Source organism: Leucoraja erinacea, chromosome 8 (assembly GCF_028641065.1).
Source record: "Leucoraja erinacea ecotype New England chromosome 8, Leri_hhj_1, whole genome shotgun sequence".
Taxonomy (NCBI): Eukaryota; Metazoa; Chordata; class Chondrichthyes; order Rajiformes; family Rajidae; genus Leucoraja; species Leucoraja erinaceus.
This window is the reverse complement of record NC_073384.1, coordinates 36783011-36802959: the sequence shown is the minus strand read 5'-3', so window position 1 is coordinate 36802959 and position 19949 is coordinate 36783011. Positions and strand designations below refer to the sequence as shown.

At 45.6% G+C, this 19949-nt stretch overlaps 1 protein-coding gene across 1 annotated transcript in view; it reads right to left on the bottom strand.

The window, feature by feature from the left end:
• Nucleotides 1–19949, bottom strand: part of myo6a (myosin VIa) — a 173374-nt gene that overhangs the window by 64361 nt on the left and 89064 nt on the right. The window contains 6 exon segments of the mRNA XM_055639474.1: nt 2321–2401; nt 11559–11723; nt 11834–11931; nt 13624–13679; nt 14836–14941; nt 17298–17427. Coding sequence (XP_055495449.1) covers nt 2321–2401; nt 11559–11723; nt 11834–11931; nt 13624–13679; nt 14836–14941; nt 17298–17427 — 636 coding nt within the window.

The window sequence follows — 19949 nt, the reverse complement described above, 5'->3', positions numbered from 1 at the left end:
TGACCTGCGCATCATTGGCATGAGGGAGGAAACCCATGCGGTCGCAGAGAGAACGTGCAAACACCACACAGACAGCACCGGAGGTCAGGATTGGTTTACAATTATCAAGTGTATTGAGATACAGTGGAAAGCTTTGTTTTGTGTGCTATGCAGAAGAAAAAAAACACACCAGGCAGTGTAAAAAGAGAAAGGAAAGCAAGTGCAGAAAACAGTGTTACAGCTACAGAGAAAATGCAGAAGAAAAAGAAATGTACTCGGGTTGCAAAGAGGTAGGTTGGAAGAACGGGAATTCGTCCGTAGCACATGGGAGGTCTGTTGAAGAGTCTGATAACAGCGAGGAGGAAGCTGTGCTTTAATCTGTGAGAGGTCCTTTCAAGCTTTCTGTTTCTTCTGCCTGATGGGAGAGGGGAAAGAGAGAGATGGACAACAGGATGAAATTTCCCAATACAAGGGTTCAGGACAAATACAAGAAGTTTCTTCACCCGAGAGGCAGTGAAGCTTTGGAATTCTCTATTCAAGGTCCGTGTGGAGATTGAGCCCCTCCACGTGTTCATGTAAGATTTTGTTAGAGATTCAAAGGGTAGTGGAGGAAAGTGGTGCCAAGATAAGATATCAACCAGTATTTTACTGAGTAACAGACCAGGTTTCTGCAGCTCAATGGCCTAGACTTTAAGCAAGCAACAGAACGGAAACATGCCCTTCGGACCAACTTGCACATGTCGGCCAAGAAGCCCCATCTACACTAGTCCCAACTGCCTGTGTTTGGCCCATATCCCTCCAAACCTTTCCTATCCTGTACCTGGGCAAGTGTCGTTTAAATATTATTGTAGTACCTGCCTCAACGACTTTACTTTAGAGAAACAGCACGGAAACAGGCCCTTCAGCCCACTGAGTCTGCACCGGCCCAGATCTTTGGAGCGTGGGAGGAAACCGGAGCACCCAGACCGCGCGGTCACATGGAGAATATGCAAACTCCATACAGACAACACTCAGGATCTAATCAGGATTTCTGGTGCTGTAAGTCAACAACTCTACTGCAACTCAACCGGAAGTGGCAGCGCTGCCTGGCAGCTGCGGCTCGCCTCGCCTGCAGTCCGTCTGTTTTTTCTTTTTTTGCTGTTGTTTTGCTGTTGTTTTCTTTTGTCTGTTTTCGTTAAATTTCGTTTATTAGGTTGTGTAAGTGTGGGGGGGGGGTGGGAGAAACATGGTTTTAGTCTCTTCCTTCGGGGGGTGCGACTTTTTCTTGTCGTGTCCCCGTCTGCGCTGAAGCCTAATGGCGGCCTTGGGGCTGTGGCAGCGTTCCGACGTTCCAGCGGCAGCCCGACTTCGGAGCTGTGGCAGCGTTCTGGCGGTGGCGGCGGCCCGACTTCGGGGCTGTGGCAGCGTTCTGGCGGTGGCGACCCGACTTCAGAGGCTCGGCCGCGGGCCCAGTGGACGACATCGTCAGGAGCTCGCAGGTCACAGGTTGGTGACCTGTTCTCCGGAGCTCCCGCAACAACAGCTTCGTCCGCTGGACTGGAGGGCGGCAGCTTCGGCAGCTTCGACCACCCCGGGCCGCGGAGTTTGAACCGGCCCGTTCGCGGAGCTTGGTTTCAGCCTCGGGACTTGCTTACCATCACCCGGTGGGGTCACAACATCGGAGGCCTGGATCGCCTCAGCGCAGAGGGAGAATAAGGAGGGAAGAGTCAAAGACTTTTGCCTTTCATCACAGTGAGGAGGTGCCTGGTGAACTCACTGTGGTGGATGTTAAATTTGTGTTTATTGTGCGTTTTTGTTGTTTTTATTCTGTGTATGACTGCAGGCACGAAATTTCGTTCAGACCGAAAGGTCTGAATGACAATAAAGGATACTTTGACTTTGACTTTGCTACGCCACTGTTCCTTGAGCCTAATACAGAATTCAATTAAAGCAAGACTAACTTCAGTGCCGTTCCTCTGCTTTGCTTGTACATCCTTTGGACACCGTTACAAAACAAAGACCCAAGACTCAACGTGTGTGGACCCATTCCGCTGAAAGCTTTGCTTTATTACTTGAGAGTCTAACTTTACAAGGACGCCACATCATCTTTAACAAAACGATTTGCGCGCTGAATTACTCAAGGCGTCCCAAAAACTAAAACTAGTTTTCATTCCCTCTTAAAACTTTGCTAGTGAAGAATCTTCTACATTCAAAGAGTTGGACATTGCATGCCCGATTCTCTTGTGTTGATCGGAACCGTTCAGACCAATTGCTGTGCCTAACCAGCTTGTGACACTACATCATGAGAAGAAAAATGGATCAAGGAGAAAAAAGGTAGATCAAAGCAAAATTTGAATGTTACCTCTGGACTCTTTCGATTCTGCAGTATCTGCTTGTCTGATTCCTTGTTGGCAAAATACCTGGTACAGCCTCGATTTAGATACTACAGGGAAGAGACAAATTTAGCACAAGACACAAGTTTTATCGCGGGAAGTGAGTAGCATAACAGTGTACATTATCTGACTGTACTACAGTGGAAACAAGAATGTCAGAATGACAACAAACAGCCCAACAGACTGCTGCACTCCATCTCATTTCAAAAAGTTATATATTTTTGGGACCTCAATTAAACTTACCTTATAGTGAAAGGCTTGGACAGAGTGGATGTGGAAAGGATGTTTCCACTAGTAGCAGTGTCTAGGACCAGTGGCCATAGCCTCTGAATAAAAAGACGTACGTTTACATAGGAGATGAGGAAATTTCTGTAGTCAGAGGATGGTGAATCTGTGGAATTCATTGCCACGGGCAACTGTGGAGGCCAAGTCAATCGATATTTTAAAGTCGGAGATTGAAGGATTCTTGATTAGTAAGGGTGTCAGGGGTTATGGGGAGAAGGCAGGAGAAGGGGTTGCGATGGAAAGATAGATCAGCCATGAATGAATGGCAGAGTAGACTTGATCGGCCGAATGCCTAATTCTGCTCCTCGACCCCATGATTCTTATGCCTCACAAAGTTCTAATCTCCTCCACATTTCTCATCAAACTGCCTGAGAAGGCATCCACCTTCCTGCCGTGTCTGTATACCCAATTCCACAATGGCCCAGGACAAACATTAGCTTCAAATGTGATGCCTGTGATGTACATTCACCCTCCTCTGGAGAACTATCTTTATTGTCTCTGGGTTGGAGTGATATTTTCCCTTTGAACTTTTGAATCAAACTCGAGCCCCATCTTCCCTGAACTTCATTGCCACAGATGGCGGTGGAGGCCAAGTCATTGGTATACTTGAAGCGGAGATTGATAGGTTCTTGATTAGTAAGAGCATCAAAGGTTACGGGGAGAAGGCAGGAGATGGGGTTGAGAGGGAAAAACAGATCAGCCATGATCGAATGACGGAGCAGACTCAATGCGCCAAATGGCCCGAGTCTGGCCATATTTCTTATGATCTATGTAAAACATGCATCTAATTCTCAATTGGGGGAATGCTGCTCCAACTCTGTCACCTCCTATTTAGTTCTCTTTGCAAACTAGGCTTATGCCCCATCTATCCTTTGCCTGTCGAGATAGAATCTCCTCAGCAAGTATTGCTGGGGTAAAGGCAAAGGTTCCTGTCTGTGCCAATGTCACCAGATGGACAAGTGGATGCAGCAAAGTGGATGTCAGGAGGGATGTATCTGGATGAGTTCTGGGTACAGACTCACCTGAATCCATGTTCACCAAAAACACTAGAATACCCAACCACCGCAGAAAACGTCAGTAACTTTTGATGTGAATGCCTTAAAACTGCTCAATTGATTGAAAGATACAGAATGAAACCAGGCCCTTCAGCCCATTGAGTCCATATCGACCACCAATCACCCATTCATATTATTACTATTTTACCCACCTTCTCATCCACTCCCTACACACTAGGGGGCAATCAACAGAAGCCAATTAACTTGCATTTTTGGGACGTGGGAGGAATCTGGAGCACCCAGAGGAAACACACAGTCACAGGGAGAACGTGCAAACTCCAGATAGACAGCACTCAAGGTCAGGATCGAACCCGCGTCTCTGGCTCTGTGAGGCAGCAGTTCTAACTGCCACACCACTCCATAGACAAGTACTGTGATGATCAGTTATCTTTGTTAAATTCTACTCTCACGAGAATGTAATTGTAGTTTTCAAAAGGGGAAGGCAGGATTCAAAGAGCAGAATGTTCAGGTTACAGGGATGTTCAGACTAGGGAGAATACAGAGACCCAGTACTGACTCAGTGGGAAAAAAGCCTCCCCTGTGCTACAGCTTAGCAATAATCTAAATTTGATCAAGTTCGATGTAGGGTGCGTCAAATAAACACACACCGCACTTTCACAAAACGTGTATTATTAATTTACAACTTTACATACAAGGGACTCAAACATAGAGATCTGTGAATTAAATCTCCTGAAAGTCCAAGAGGAACAACTAAGGAATAAAGATCACGTCCCTCGGCGTTCAGATGTGGAATCATCACCAGTACACCTGTTAAACCTAAAGAAAGGACAGATTATGCACAACTCAAGCAAATGTTATCAGACGGATACCACAGGAAGGGATACAAAGTGCTGGAGTAACTTAGCAGGTCAGGCACCATCTCTGGAGTACATGGACAGGTGCCTTTTCAGGGTCGGGACCCTTCTTCAGACTGATTTAGGGACGGGGGAAGCTGGGAGAGAGGAAGGGCAGGACGAAGCCTGGCAGGTGATCGGCAGAACGTGTAGAAAGGAACTGCAGACGCTGGTTTATACTAAAGATCGACACAAAGTGCTGGAGTAACTCAGCGGGTCAGGCAGCATCTCTGGAGAAAAAGAATGGGTGACATTGAGTCGAGGCTGAAGAATGGTTCAGATCCGAAATGTCATCTATCCATTCTTTTCCAGAGATGCTGCCTGATCCGCTGAGTTACTCCAGCACTTTGTGTCCATCTGAGATGGTAGGTAGACACAGGCAGATCATTGGAGCTCAGGCCAGAGGTTAAAACCAAACGTGTGAGACAAATGTGTTGAAGAGCTGCGAATTGTGACGCCAAAGAAGAAATATTGAGGGGGGGGGGGGGAAATAGTACAGGTGGAGAACAGGGGATGAGGGTGGAAGAAGGGAGGGGGAGTGTTTTGCCATTCCTAATGTTCGAGGAATCAATGTTGTAAGCTACCCAAGGCAGGTAAACAAAGAAGGTCTCTGGCACCGTGAGGCAGCAGTTCTACTGTGCTGCCTGGTGTAGTTTCTCCAGCACTGTCTCAATAATACACCCCTGTAGCATTCAGCGAACGGTTACAATAATCTCCCGTGACCTGCTGTGTCTTGCTGCAGACACAATTTCAGCCAAGCAGCAAAACAGAACAGGTCTTGGAGAGCAAGAATACCTACTGGTCGGGTCTGTGGCTTTAAGCACCACCCGCAAGAATTAGGCAAAGAGAATTCACTGGGATCCTCGTCGTCTCACTGGTGAGTGTCTGCCACAATATCCCGCAAAGACAAGGGAGAAGATAAAGTTTGGGAGTGCAGTCGGCTGATTGATCGGAGGTTCGGGTACAAACCAGAAAAGGGCAGCGCCTCCCATCTCTTCGTGGAAAGAGAAACAGCGAGATACTCTGAACCAAAGTTGAGAGAAAATGCCCATTTGATCAAGAAACTTGCTCGAACCCTACTCTTATGCTTGCATGTTCTTAGAGTCACAGAATCATAGTCGTACATAAAAGCATTGTGCCATTGAGTCATACAGCAAGTAAACAGGCCCTTCAACCCAACCTGCCCACGCCGAACAACATGTCCCATTTACACTAATCCCAAATGCTTGTGTTTGGCCAATATCCTTATAAACCTATCCTATTCATATACCTGTCCAAATGTTTCTTAAACATTGCTATAGTACCTGCCTCAACTACCTCCTCTGGCAGCTTGTTCCATAACCTTTGGTGTAAAAAAGGTATCCCTGCAGGTTTCTATTAAATCTTTCACCCCTCACCTTAAACCTATGTCCTCTGGCTCTCGATTTCCCTACTCTGGGCAAGAGACCATCTGATCTGTTCATCTCATGTTGGTAGACCCAATGTTTCTGTCTGCTCGACCTACTCAACCTATCTCCTCAATGCTATCATATCTCCCTTTCCTACATCTGTGACACCTTGCATGCTCTCCACCATTTTGAGAACTTCCCATTCCTTAGCCAACATCACCTCATTTTCACGATGGGCATCTTGTCTTCATGCATCCCCAGCCCCCACCATGAATATTTTTAATTGAAAGGTACAGCATGGAAACAGGCCCTTCGGCCCATCGAACCCGCGCCAATCATCGATCACCCATTCACACTAGTTCTATGTTATCCCACTTTTGCATCCATACTAGGGGAAAAATGTACAGAGGCCAATGAACGTATAAACCCACACATCTGTGGGATGGGGGAGGAGAGCAGAGCACAGAGGGAAATTGATCAACTACAGTCCAAAGAACGTTGTCTAGTTTATTCTCATAGGCTTTTAAATAAGCACATGATATGCAGGGAATGGAGAGATATGGATCACAAGCAGGCAGAGGGGATTTGTTTAACGGCATCATGCTCTGCACAGCCATTGTGGGCTGAAGGGCCTGGTCCTCTGCTGTACTGCTCTACATTCTATAACACCGATTTAAATGTCAAAGACTAGAGGGTATAGCTTTAAGGTTAGAAAGGTAAAGGAAAAGGAGAGGTATGGAACAACTCTTTTTTTTCACAGAGTGGTGTGTGCCTGGAACACACTGCCACAAGTGATGGTGGAGCCTGATAGGACAGGGACTTGTAGATAGGTTCAGGTCCATCGATTTACCAACAACTGGTGTTCCGGCACTTTAATACAACCAAAATGACGAGAGCGCACTTGAAATTTATAATTATACCAAGCAAATTAGCCTACAAACCTGTACGTCTTTGGAGTGTGGGAGAAAACGGAAGATGCCAGAGAAAACTCATGCAGGTCACGGTCAGACAGACAGCACCTATGGTCAGAATCGAACCCTGGGTCTCTGGCGCTATAAGGCAGCAAGTCTACCGCTGCACTACAGTGCCGCGGAAGACAGACAGAGGCTCCTGCCTTTTCCCAGATGTTGGGGGGGATGCATTCTGCATGAAGCTGCTGACAGGAAATGACCCCAGACGGAAACTATCCTAGGGACTACAATTAAAGACTCAGTCTCTGGATCTCGACCCCAAACACCATCTATCCATTCCCCTCCACAATGCTGCCTGACCCACTGAGTTCCTCCAGCACTTTGTTCTTATCTCATGATTCCAGCGTCTGCAGTCTCCCTGTTCCATAGGCTACTCTGGCTTGCTGAAACCTCACCAACACTGCCCCCTTGTGCTGCAAATGTGTGAAGTGTTTAAATTTCATGTGCGATGCTCCGCTATTCACTGGGAAACGTCTTTTCATTTTGCACTGTAACAACTGTTGCTTGCAAGGTGACAATAAAGGTTGATTGATTGATTGATTGATAAAAATCCCAGCGACAGGATTATGTTTTAGAACATAATTTCACAAGTGATATGTACAGAATTGGGCCATTCTGTCCATCCAGTCTACTCCACCATACAATCATGGCTGATCCATCAACCCCATTCTCCTGCCTTCTCCCAATAACCCCTAGCACCCTTACCAATCAATACACTGTCAATCTGTGCCTTAAAAATACCCAATGGCCTCAACATTTGTCTGTGGCAATGAATTCAACAGCTTCACCACCCTCTGACTAAAGACATTCCTCCTCATCGCCTTACTAAAGCTACGTCCTTTTATTCTGAGGCTATGGCCTCTGGTCCTAGACTCTCCCACTAGTGGGAAACATCCTGACCACATTCACTCTTTCACTATTCAGTAAGTTTCAATGAAGTCTCCCCTCAAACGTCTAAACTCCAGCCCAGTGCTGTCAAAGGCTCATCATACGTTAATCCAATCATTCCTGGGATCATTCCCATAAATAGAACAAAGAACAGTACAGGAACAACATGATGCCGAGTTAAACTGATCTTATCTGCCTGTACATGATCCATATGCCTCTATTCCCTGCATTTTCATGTGCCAATCGAAAAGCCTTAAACGCCACTATTGTATCTGCCTCCACCACCACCCCTGGCAATGACTTTCAGTCACCCACCACTCTGTAATAAAAACTTGCCCCCCACACTTCCGTTACACATTCCCCCATTCCCTTTATCGCTTGTCTTTTTCTTTTTTTCTCACTTCTAATTTAATTTTAATTTCAAGTTTTTGTGAACCTTGTTGTGTCTTGTGATTGTCGGCACACTAGTTCCCCTCCAGGGATGAATAAAGTTTTATCGTTAAGTTCTCTAGTGTTGGAAATTTCTACCCTGGACATTCCTACCCTGTCTTTACCACTCACAATTTTTATGTACTTCTATCAAGTCTCCCCTCAACTCCAAACATTCCAGAGAAAACAATTCAAGTTTATCCAACCTCCTTGTAGCTGAATCCCACAAATCCAGGCAGCATTCTGATAAAAAGGACGACCTCCAATTTGGCATATAGTATTAATGACTCAACGTCCGACGCTCCAGAGAAAACGATGGCTCTTTGGTTCAGAGTATCAGAGTTCACCCATCACCATGGGGCTTGGCTTGGGGAGTTGGGTGGATTTGGAACTTCAATTCCTTTTACCATCGGTGACAATCACAAATTAAATAACCAGAATAACCCAGTCTTACTGTTGCAATTCCTTGCAAAGTCCCAATTTCTTGTTACAATCTATCTCTTTGAATTCGAATGGTTCAGATCCAAGAAGCCATCTCCTCAGTACATTTCTATCAGGCAGTAATCAAACCAAAAATATTTAAAGAGCCAATTAATAAATTCCAGTCTCAAACTTTAGGTCATCATAATTGCTGTGGATAAAAAAAAACCATAAAGTGCTGGAGTAACTCAACGGGTCAAGCATGATGACTGACTGAACTTTGTTGCCTTCTGCCACAGTGAGGAATGCTGTGGTGGATGTTTGTGTTAAATTCTATTGTGTATTGTGTGTTCTTTTTAAGTGTATCGCTGCTGGCAAGTTCATTTCACTGCACCTTCGGGTGCAAGCGACGAATGAAATTGACTTTGACTTTGAACTGCAGATGCTGATTTAAATCAAAGGTAGACACAATATGCTGGGGTAACTCAGCGGGATAGGCAGCATCTCTGGAGAGAAGGAATCGGGTCGACACCCTTCTTCAGACTGATTGTAGTGGGGAGGTTGGTGGGGCGAGAGGAGGAACAGGACAAAGCCTGGTCAGTGATAGTTGGATACGCATCATTGGGATGATGGTTGATCGGCAAATGGTTAAAGTCCAAAGATGAAAGGAGAAAAGGTGTGAGATAAAGGATAGAAGAAGTAAAATTTGAGATGCTAGAGGAAGGAATTTGAGATGCTAAAGTAGAAGGGGAGGGGAACGGGAGCAATGGGCATGAGTCCAGGTGAAGCACAGAGAGAGTGCAGATGGAAAAAGGAGGGGGTGGGGTAGGGAAGGTGGGGTTGTTTGTAGATTAGTTACCTGGAATTGGACAATGCCAATCCGAAATATCACATATCCATGTTCTACAAAGATGCAGCCTGACGACCTAGTTACTCCAGCATTTTCTATTTTGCTCAAGATTTCAGCATTGTCTCAATGAAGGTACAAATTGTTATTGATAAATTTGTTTATTTTAGTTCAGAGATAGTGAGGAAACAGGTCACCAATCACCCCATATACTAGTTAATTCCTACACGCCAGGGGCAATTTACAGAGGCCAATTAACCTACGAGTCCGCATGTCTTTAGAGTGTGGGAGGAAACCAGAGCACCTGGATGAAATCCACACGGTCACAGGGAAAACATGCAAACTCCACACAGGCAGAACTGTAAGACGGGATCAAACCCTGGTCTCTGGATCTGTGAGGCAGCAGCTCTACCAGCTGAGCCCTTGTGCCACTAGTTGGTAAGGCTACAAATTATATATTGGAGTTACGTAATTATACATTGGAGCAACTCCACCTCCCCAGGTATTTTACAGCGAGGAGTGTTATCCCAACACAAACTTTGGGAGAGACCTTTGGAGATGTTGAATTATATTCATGTCCAGACTTTGGTCATTGACCTGACACTTAATGAGAGGGCTTCTCAGATATGCATTCCATCATCCATCAATAGCAATGTAACAATACAATTATGTGCGAAGATAACAATCTTGCTTGAGTGCATTTGCTCTGAAGAATGACTTCCCAAATAATACACAATGACCAACATCCAAATCACCATACAACTCCCTTCCACATATACATGTGGTTTTCAACAGATTACGAATGTGGCAAAATAATCACATTGATCAATTATCTGCAGAAACTGCATGGTGCTGACTTTTAGATCCAGAATACTAAATAATAAAGACACACAGTCCTGGAGTAACTTAGTGGGTCAGGCAGCATCTCCAGAGAAAATTAATTGGTGATGTTTTGGGTCAGGACCCTTCTTCAGATTGATTGTAAAGGGGAGGGGAGGGGGGGAAGAGAGAAGGGGCAGCACAAAGGGTGGCAAGTGATGAGTGGATACAGATGGGGGGGGGGGGGGGGGGGGGGGGGGGGGGGGGTGATAGGCAGATGGTTGGACAGAGGCCAAAGATGATAAAACAAAAGGTGTCAGATAAGGCGAGAAGAGGCGAATTGTGAAGCCAGAGAAAGGAATAGACATAGAATGAGAGGGGGAGGAGAGAAATGTGTGTCGAGGTGGAGCAGAGGGATAAGGCTGGGTGCGGGAAAGGGAGGGAGAAGGTGGGCGAGTTGTTTGTAGGTTAGTTACCTAGAATTGGAGAATCCCGACTGGAAACATTACTTATCCACATTCTCCAGAACTGCTGCCCAGCCCACTGAGTTACTCCAGTACTTTGCGTCTTTTTTTTTTCCGAACGAGCATCTGCAGTTTCTTGCATCTGCAGAAACCACTTGTTTCAGACTTTTAGAACTGGAGAACAAGGAACTAAAAAGACCAGACCAAGATGCTACCTCTCTCTTTCCAGCCTCTAGTTTAGTTTAGAGATACAGCCTGGAAACATGCCCTTCGGCCCTTCGAGGCCACGCCGACCACGCTCACCAGTACACTAGTTCTATCCTACACACTAGGGACAATTTACAGTAGCCAATTAACCTCCAAACCTGCTCTAAATCTTTGGGATGTTGGAAGGAACTGGAGCAACCGGTCGGTCCACACGGTCACAGGCAGAATGTACAAACTTTGTACAGACAGCACCATTAGTCAGGATCAAACCCATTTTTTTCTGGCGCTGTGAGGCAGCAAATCTAACACGGTGCCGCTTAGAGTCTATGCTCTTAGCAACACCTTTGCTGCTAAACCAGAGACGGTGCCGAGTGCCAAATATAATATTTGAGGTCAAGTCATTCTTCAGTAGCAGAAGGAGAGAGGAGAACAAACAATGAGAAAGGCTAGCTATGAACCCAGTTACTGACGAAGTCCTTTATCCATTCCAAGAGTGAAGGGAAAGATTCCTTACAGCAACCCCTTTGTTGGAAAAGAGAAGTACAGGTTTGGCCTTGAAGAACCATGACATGGAACTCACCCGGAAATTATCAGGGGAGATCAAGTGAAACTTTTGCCTAATCTCTTCGGGAGCACCCGCACACAGCCTGTAAAAGATGTGGTAATTTCGTTCTTCTTTGCTCTGCATACAGATGCGGGATTTTTCCAACAGGTAGTGGGAGACAAACCCTCCGACGACTGCGTTCTGTGCGGGGGGAACATGGCAAAAGGAAAATGCGTGGGTACACTGTCGGAACTGGCAATGTGGAACATTTTTAGAAACAAAAGTCAAATACAACTTTTTTTTTAAATTACCTTCTCGTTGAAATGGATCTCCACAAACTTTCCAAACCGACTACTGTTATTGTTACGCACAGTTTTGGCATTTCCAAAGGCTTCGAGTAAGGGATTGGCTGTTTTGGAAATAATTGATTACGTTAATCCACCTCAGGTGAGAAAAGTTGCAGAGGACAGGAGAGGAGAGGAGTCTGAAGAAGGGTCTCGACCCGAAACATCACCCATTCCTTCTATCCAGAGATGCTGTCCCGCTGAGTTACTCTAGCATTTTGTGTCTATCTATAGAAGAGGACAGTCGTGGAGAGTTTGCCCACCAAGACCGTGCCGACCAGTGATCACCCCCGTACACTGCCACTATCCTACACACAAGGGATAATTTACAATTTTCACCAAAGCCAATAAACCTACAAACCTGAAAATAGACACAAAGGGCTGGTGTAACTCAGCAGGTCAGGCAGCATCTCTGGAGAAAAAGGATGGGCAACATTTCGGGACCCTTCTTCAGACTGAATGTAGAGGGGAGGGAACTGGAGGTAAGAAAAGGCCAGAACAAAGCAGGACCGGCAACAGATGGCCAAGGAAGGGTGGAGCCCATAATAGCCCATTGTATTTGGAGTGTGGGAGAAAACCGGAACACCCAGAGAAAACCCATGCGGTCACAGGGAGAAGGTACAAACTCCATACACACGGTATCCGCAGTCAGGATCAAACCCGGGTCTCTGGCGCTGTGTTAGCAACTCGGCCGTTGCGCCATTGTGCCGCCCTTTAGTAACACGATGCTTATAATAACACAAGAACGCGTGGATAAAGAGAGCCAAAACCATAGTGATTTACAGCAAAGGTAGACCTCACGTCCTCCTTCATGTGAGATTGTTGTAGTTTTAGAGATACAGCACGGAAACAGGTCCTTCGGCCCACCGGGACCATGCCAAGCATCGATCACCTGTTCATACTAGTTTCATGTTATTCAACTTCCTCATCCACTCCCTACACATTACAGGCAATTTTACAGAGGGTAATTAACGTTTAGTTTTACAGATACAGCATGGAAACAGGCCCTTCACCCACCGAGTCCACGCTGACCTGTGATCACCTGTACACTAGTTCTATCCTACTCACAGGGGACATTAAAACATTTTTTTTACAGAAGCCAGTTAACTTACAAACCTGCACATTGTTGCAATGTGGGAGAAAACCGGAGCACCCGGAGAAAACCCACGTGGTCCCAGGAAAACCCACGTGCACGTGCACAACGGCCACCACGTACAAACTCCGAACAGACAGCGCCCGTAGTCAGAATCAAACTCAGGTCTTTAGCGCTGTGAGCCAGGAATTCTACTGCTACGTTGCTCTGCTACAGTACTGTAATGCTCCAGTTCCAGCGATATAGTTCGAGTCCAGGATTTTATTTTCAATGCCTCAGCCATGCCTTTTTAACCATCTGGCCTGCTACCTTGAAGGATCTCGAACATGAACAGAACTTTCCATCTTTCATTTATATGAGAGCTTCCTCACTGTTGCAATAACACAGAAAAACTGGTTTCATTTAAAACAGTGCTGAGTACAATTTCGCAGAATGCGTGAGTATGAGTTGTGTACACACATGCATATGACCAACCAAGAGTGCATGCCTCTGCTTGACGGAATGCCTGGGCTGCGTTGCAGCATGCAATTGACCCACCTTGCACTGGGGAGGTCGCAATGGTCCACGTATGCATGCACATGTGTATGTGAGGGGCAGCAGATGTCTGGGGGTGTGCAAGCCTCCATGCATGCACGTGCAAGCACTGCCTCCTCGGACCGCTTACCTTCCACAATCCTCTCGTCGATGTCTTGGCTTGTCCCATACGATTCCGTCAAGTACCTGGAGAATGGATGGGGAGCAAAGTTAATCTTGGCCGGCATGATGATATCCGGGGGTGGGAAGAGCAAAGCATGAACAGTCTCTGCAAACCTTCGTCAGGTTGTCGGTGGTTATGGGAAGAAGGCAGGAGAATGGAGCTGAGAGGGTAAGATAGATCAGCCATGATTGAAGGGCGTAGTAGATTCAATGGGCCTAATGGCCTAATTCTGCTCCTCTGACTTGATATCTCCCTCCCAACAAAACAAGACTACGATACAGAAGAGATTTGACTCTGACATCGGGAGGGGAATGGGGAGTGCAGAGGAGAGATAAGTCTTTGCCTTCCATCACAGCGAGGAGGAGATGCGCTGTGATGGATGTTTGTGTAAATTGTGTTGTGTCTTGGTTCTTTCTTGTGTGTATGACTGCAGAAACAACATTTTGTTTGAACCTCAATGGGGTTCAAATGACTAATAAATTGTATTGTATTGTATTGTATTTATACCTGAATTCCATCTGGATTTGGAAAGTATTAGCTACAAGGAGAGGTTGGAAAAACCTGGATGGTTTTCTCTGGAGGATGAGGGGAGACCTGATAGAAGTATATAATATTATGAGAGGTGTCAGTAGTAGGGTAGTTAGGGTAGACAGTCAGAATCTTTAATCAAAGGCGGAAAGGTCAAAGACTAGAGGGTATAGCTTTAAGGTGAGATGGGAAAAGTTTAAAGGAGATGTGCAGGGCAAGTTTTTATTACATGGAAAGTGCCGAGTGCCCGGAACGCGCTGCCAGGGGTGGTGGAGGAGGCATATACGATTGTGACGTTTAAGAGGCTTTTAGCTAGGCACACAAATATGCAGGGAACAGAGGCCTATGGAGCACATACAGGCAGGTACCATGTTTGGCAGGGACATTGTGGGCTGAAGGGCATGTTCCTGTGCTGTCCTGTTCTATGTTCAATGATGAGGTACTAATGCAAAGAAAGGGGACTTGGCAACAAGACAGAGTGGGAATGAAAGGGATGGAGGGGCAAGGGTCATCCAGGGAGAACAAGGGATGGCAAAGGGTGTGGGAGGAAGCTGGAAAGAATGATGGCGGGGGGAGAGTTCAGCATGAGGTACACCTGTAGAAACTAAAGCAGGAGTGTGCAGTCATAACTGCTGCAAGATCCATACATACCGAAGGACAAACTTGGTGTTTTCTGTTTTCCCAGCACCCGATTCTCCTGATACAATGATAGACTGGCTTAGTTTGTGTACCTTCATATCACGGTAAGTTTTGTCAGCTGCAAGTCAAGATTGAAAACAGTTAGAAATATGTAACCATGACCGACATTGTGAGATTCAGCCTCTAAACTGAGTAAAGACAGGTCAAAAAGAATATATTCTCTACACACGGGTAGATTTTTGGAGCCAGAGAGTCATACAGCATAGACCCTTCGGCCCAACTCGCCCATACCAACGATCATGCCCTCATCTACACTTGTCCCACCTGCCTGCGTTTGGCCCATATTCCTCTAAACCTATCCTATCCATGCACCTTTTTTTAATTTTTCTTAAACGTTGTGATGATATCTTATTTTAAGAGAATTCAACGGAAGAATAACTCATCTCTTAAATGTGTTCCCAGACTCATTTTAAAGGCCAATATCATTTGAAATTATTTCATTTTACATCAGAGTACTCAATAGCTTCACAGATCAATTGCAGAGTAAAAACAACGCACTCAAACTTTTAAGACCTTTCACTGTAAAAATATATGAATTAATCCTGAAGATAGACAAAATGCTAGATTAACTCAGCGGGTCAGGCAGCGTCTCTGGAGAAAGGAAATGGTGACATTTTGGGTCGAGAACCTTCTTCAGACCCCCAAAACACACCTATTCCTTTTCTACAGAGATGCTGCATGACCCACTGAGATACTCCAGCATTTTGTGTCCATCTACGGTGTAAACCAGCATCTGCAGTTTCTTCCCACACCTATAAATTTATCCTGGTTTGTTCAGCTTTGGTGTTGCATGCACTGGCAATCTGGCAGCTGACTGTTCAAATGTCTGGCATCTGTCTCTCTCATTGTCAGAGAGTAGCTGGGGAGGGACTCGAGACCTGATGGACCTGAGTGGACATGGCTGGTGTAAGGGCAGATCTGAGGCCCAGACGGCCCGAGTATTTCTCGCTGCATAAACTCAGTGTTCAAATTTATTATAATACTCAAGATGGTGCAGCAGTGGAGTTGCTGCCTTACAGTACCAGAGACCCGGGTTTGATCCTGACTACGGGTGCTGTCTGTATGGAGTTTGACCATTGTGACCATTGTACGCTTCCTCGGGTGCTCCGGTTTTCTCCCACACTCCGAAGACGTACAAGTTTATAGGTTAATTGGCTTAAGTAAAGATTGTAAATTGACCCTAGTGTGTAGGATAATGCTAGTGTACGGGATGACCACTGGTCGTCCTGGACACAGTGGGCCTAAGGACCTGTTTCTGCGCTGTATCTTAAAACTAACACGTTAAAGTGCAAAATTTAAATATTTGTTAAGACATTTGGACAGGTACGTGGATAGGAGAGGTTTTGAGAGTTGAGTTTAGAGATGCAGCATGGACACAAATGCTTCCACAACCCGCAGACCTTATTTTCGACGAGATTTGCAGTGTGGAACGCCGACCAGCAATCACCCCGAACACTAACGCCATCCCACACACTGGGGACAATTCACAATTTTTTACCAAAGCCAATTAACTTACAAACCTGTACTTCTTTGAAGTGTGGGAAGAAACTGGAACATCTGGAGAAAACCCATGCAAACACGTGGAGAACGTACAAACTCCGTACAGATAGCACCCATAGTCAGGATCGAACCCGGATCTCTGGTGCTATTAGGCAGCAACTCTACTGTTGCACCGCCCTGTGTGGGTTTGTAGTTTAACTGACCTTTGCAAAATTGTCCCTAGTATGTAGGGAGTGAATGACATATTGGGCAACATAGAACAAGTGTGAACTGGTGAACGATGGTCGGTGTGGATTTGGTAGGCCGAAGAGCCTGTTTCCATGCTGCATCTTTAAAAATTAAAACAACCTGAATATGCAGCACAAACTAGAGGCGTGTTTAGCAGGAGATAGACACAAAAAATCTGGAGCTACTCAGTGGCTCAGGCAGCATCTCTGAAGAAAAGGAATAGGTGACATTTCAGGTCAATACCCTTCTTCAGACTGAGTCAGGGGAAAGGGAAATGAGAGATATAGATGGTGATAAGGAGAGATATAGAACAAATGAATGAAATATATGCAAAAAGGGACAATGATCAAGGAAAGGTCGGCCTCATAATAGTCTGTTGGCTCTTGGATAGGTGTGAACAAGTTATACAGACAGCGAAACTCAACAGGATGACAGTGAAACTAGTACGACAACTAGGGCGAGGGACGAATGGAGAGAGGATGCAAGGGTGACTTAAAGTTAGAGAAATCAATATTAATAACACTGGGTCGCAAGTTGCCCAATCGAGATATGAAGTGCTGTTCCTCCAATTTGCGTTTGGCCTCACTCTGACAATACTCCAGCTTTTTGTGTCTATCTTCTGTTTAAACACCAGCATCTGAGTTCCTTCCTACACGTGTTTAGCAGGGATAGACAAAACGACTCACCGATGGCAAAGACGTGCGGTGGAAGAGTGCCCAAGGACTTCCCTTTGTACTTCTGAATGGAATCGGATGAGTAGAGTTTAGGTATGTCAAAGTAGGGGTTGATGGCTATCAGGATGTTAGCGACGTAAGTCTGAAATGGAAGCACAGGAACAAGCACATGAACAAAGTTGAAGATTCACTCAGGTACAGGCTCACCAAAGTCATAGTGTCATACTAGCTCCTCTGGCAACTCATTCCATACACCCAACACACTTTGTGTAAAAAAGTTACCCCTCAGGTTCCCATTAAATCCTCTCCCCCTCACCTTAAACTGATGTCCTCTGGTTCTCAATTCCCCAACTCTGAACAAAAGACTGTGCAATTACCTGATCTATTCCTCTCCGACAGCACCCGTAGTCTGTCTCTGGGTCTGGGTCACTGGCATGGCAAGGCAGCAACTCTACTGCTGCACCACTGTGCTGCACTTGGACAGGAGCATGGATTGGAGAGATTGAGGGATATGGGCCGAAAGGGGGATAATGGAATTGTATAGTGTGGAACATAAGAGGGATGAAGAAATGGAGGCACAAGGAACTGCAGATGCTGGGATCCAGCTTAGAACACAAAGGAACATGCAGCATAAATTATAGGAGCAGAATTTGGCCATTCGGTCCATCAAGTCTACTTCGCCATTCAATCATGGCTCAACACCATTCTCCTGCCTTCTCCCCATAACCCCTTTGCATCTTGGGAGAACATGGAGAGGTGCCATTTCAGATTGGGACCCTTCTTCAGACAGATGGGGTGAAGGCTGGGGCCAGGACAGTCTGGCAAGTGATAGGTGAATACAGATGAGGGAGGGGTTGATTGGCAGATAGGTGGACAAAGGCTAGATATAAAAAGGAGACTAAAGGGTGTCAGATACGGGGGTGGGGGCCTTGGTGGACCAAGCGCAAGTGTTCAGCGAAACAGTCGCTGAGACTATGCTTGGTCTCACCATTGTAAAGGGACGAAGATATGGATGTGCCTGGAATGGAGGATAGGCAGGTACATAAGAGTTGATCGGCATCATGTTCAGCACAGATAATAAATTAATAAGTTATAGAAGCAGAATTAGGCCATTCAGCCCATCACGTCTACTCCGCCATTCAATCATGGCTGATCTATTTTTCGCTCACAACCCCATTCTCCTGCCTTCTCCCCTGAACCTTTGACGCTCGTACTAATCAAGAAACTGTCAATCTCCACTTTGTCAGTCTGAATAAGGGTCTCGCTACCCATTCCTTCTATCCAGAGATGCCGCCTGTCCCACTGAGTTACTCCAGTATTTTGTGTCTATCTTCAGTGTAAACCAGCATCTGCAGTTCATTCCTACAAATCTCCATTTTACAAATACCCAATGACTTGGCTTCCACAGCTGTCTGTGACAATGAATTCCACAGATCCGCCATCCTGTGACTGAAGAAATTCCTCTTCACACCATGGGCTCTCATCTTGTTTAGCAGCCTCACATGCAGCACTTTATTAAAGGCCTTTTGAAAATCCAGGTAAACCACATCCACCATCACTCCTTTGTCTATCCTCCTATTTACTTTCTCAAAGAATTCTAAGAGATTTGTCAGGCGAAATCTTCCCCTTCACAAAACCATGCTGACTTTACCACATGGATCATGAATCTGTGGAATTCATTGTCACAGGCAACTGTGGAGGCCAAGCCAATGGGTATTTTTAAGACGCAGATTGACAGATAGTTGATAAGTAAGGGTGTCAGTGTTTATGGGGAGAAGGCAGGAGAATGAGGTTGAGAGGGAAAGATAGATCAGGCATGATTATTTGGCCTAATTCTGCTCCTATAACATGAACATATGTGATTTTAAGTACTTGGAAACCCCATCCTTTATAATGGACTAAAATCTAACCAACCACCAAAGTCAGGCTAACCGTTATTTACTTTATTGTTTTAACCGTTATCGGGCTATAGTTTCCCCTCATTTGCCATCCTCCCATCTCGAACATCCGCAATTTTCCAGTCTTCTGGGTGTCCATTCCTGACTCTAGTGAAGCTTAAAAGATCACTACTGATGCCTCCACAATCTGTAAAGCCACCTCTTTCAGACATTGTGGGCTGAAGGGCCTATTCCTGTGCTGCATTATTCCATGAAAGGTCCATCCATGGAGATAAAAAGGAGCTGGCTGGTGCCTGTACTCTGGGCTGATCTAACTGCACATCCCAGTAGAGGGCAGTACCTCCCAAACTGTAGTCATTCTACTCTCCAGCTACATGAAAGGACAACCCAGTGATTTCAAAGGAACTAATTAAGCAACATGATAGCAGAACAAGAAATTTTAATGAGACCTTCCTGAAAAGGAATGAATTAAAAGATGAATACATCCTGTCTTCGATAGAAAGAGAGGGCAGATGATAATAGCTGTTACTAATCGAGCAATTATAAAACTGCCAAAGTGAATTCCCAGTAAGCGAACACAACAAGTGTGTTGTTTACAAACCTGTTGTGTGCTGGTTTACTTTACTTTACTTTAGAGATACAGCATGGAAATAGGCCCAACGAGTCCACACCGACCAACGATCACCCCATACACTAACACTGCCCTACACACTAGGGGACATATTTTTACAACTTACTAAACCCAATTAACCTACAAAAGATAGAC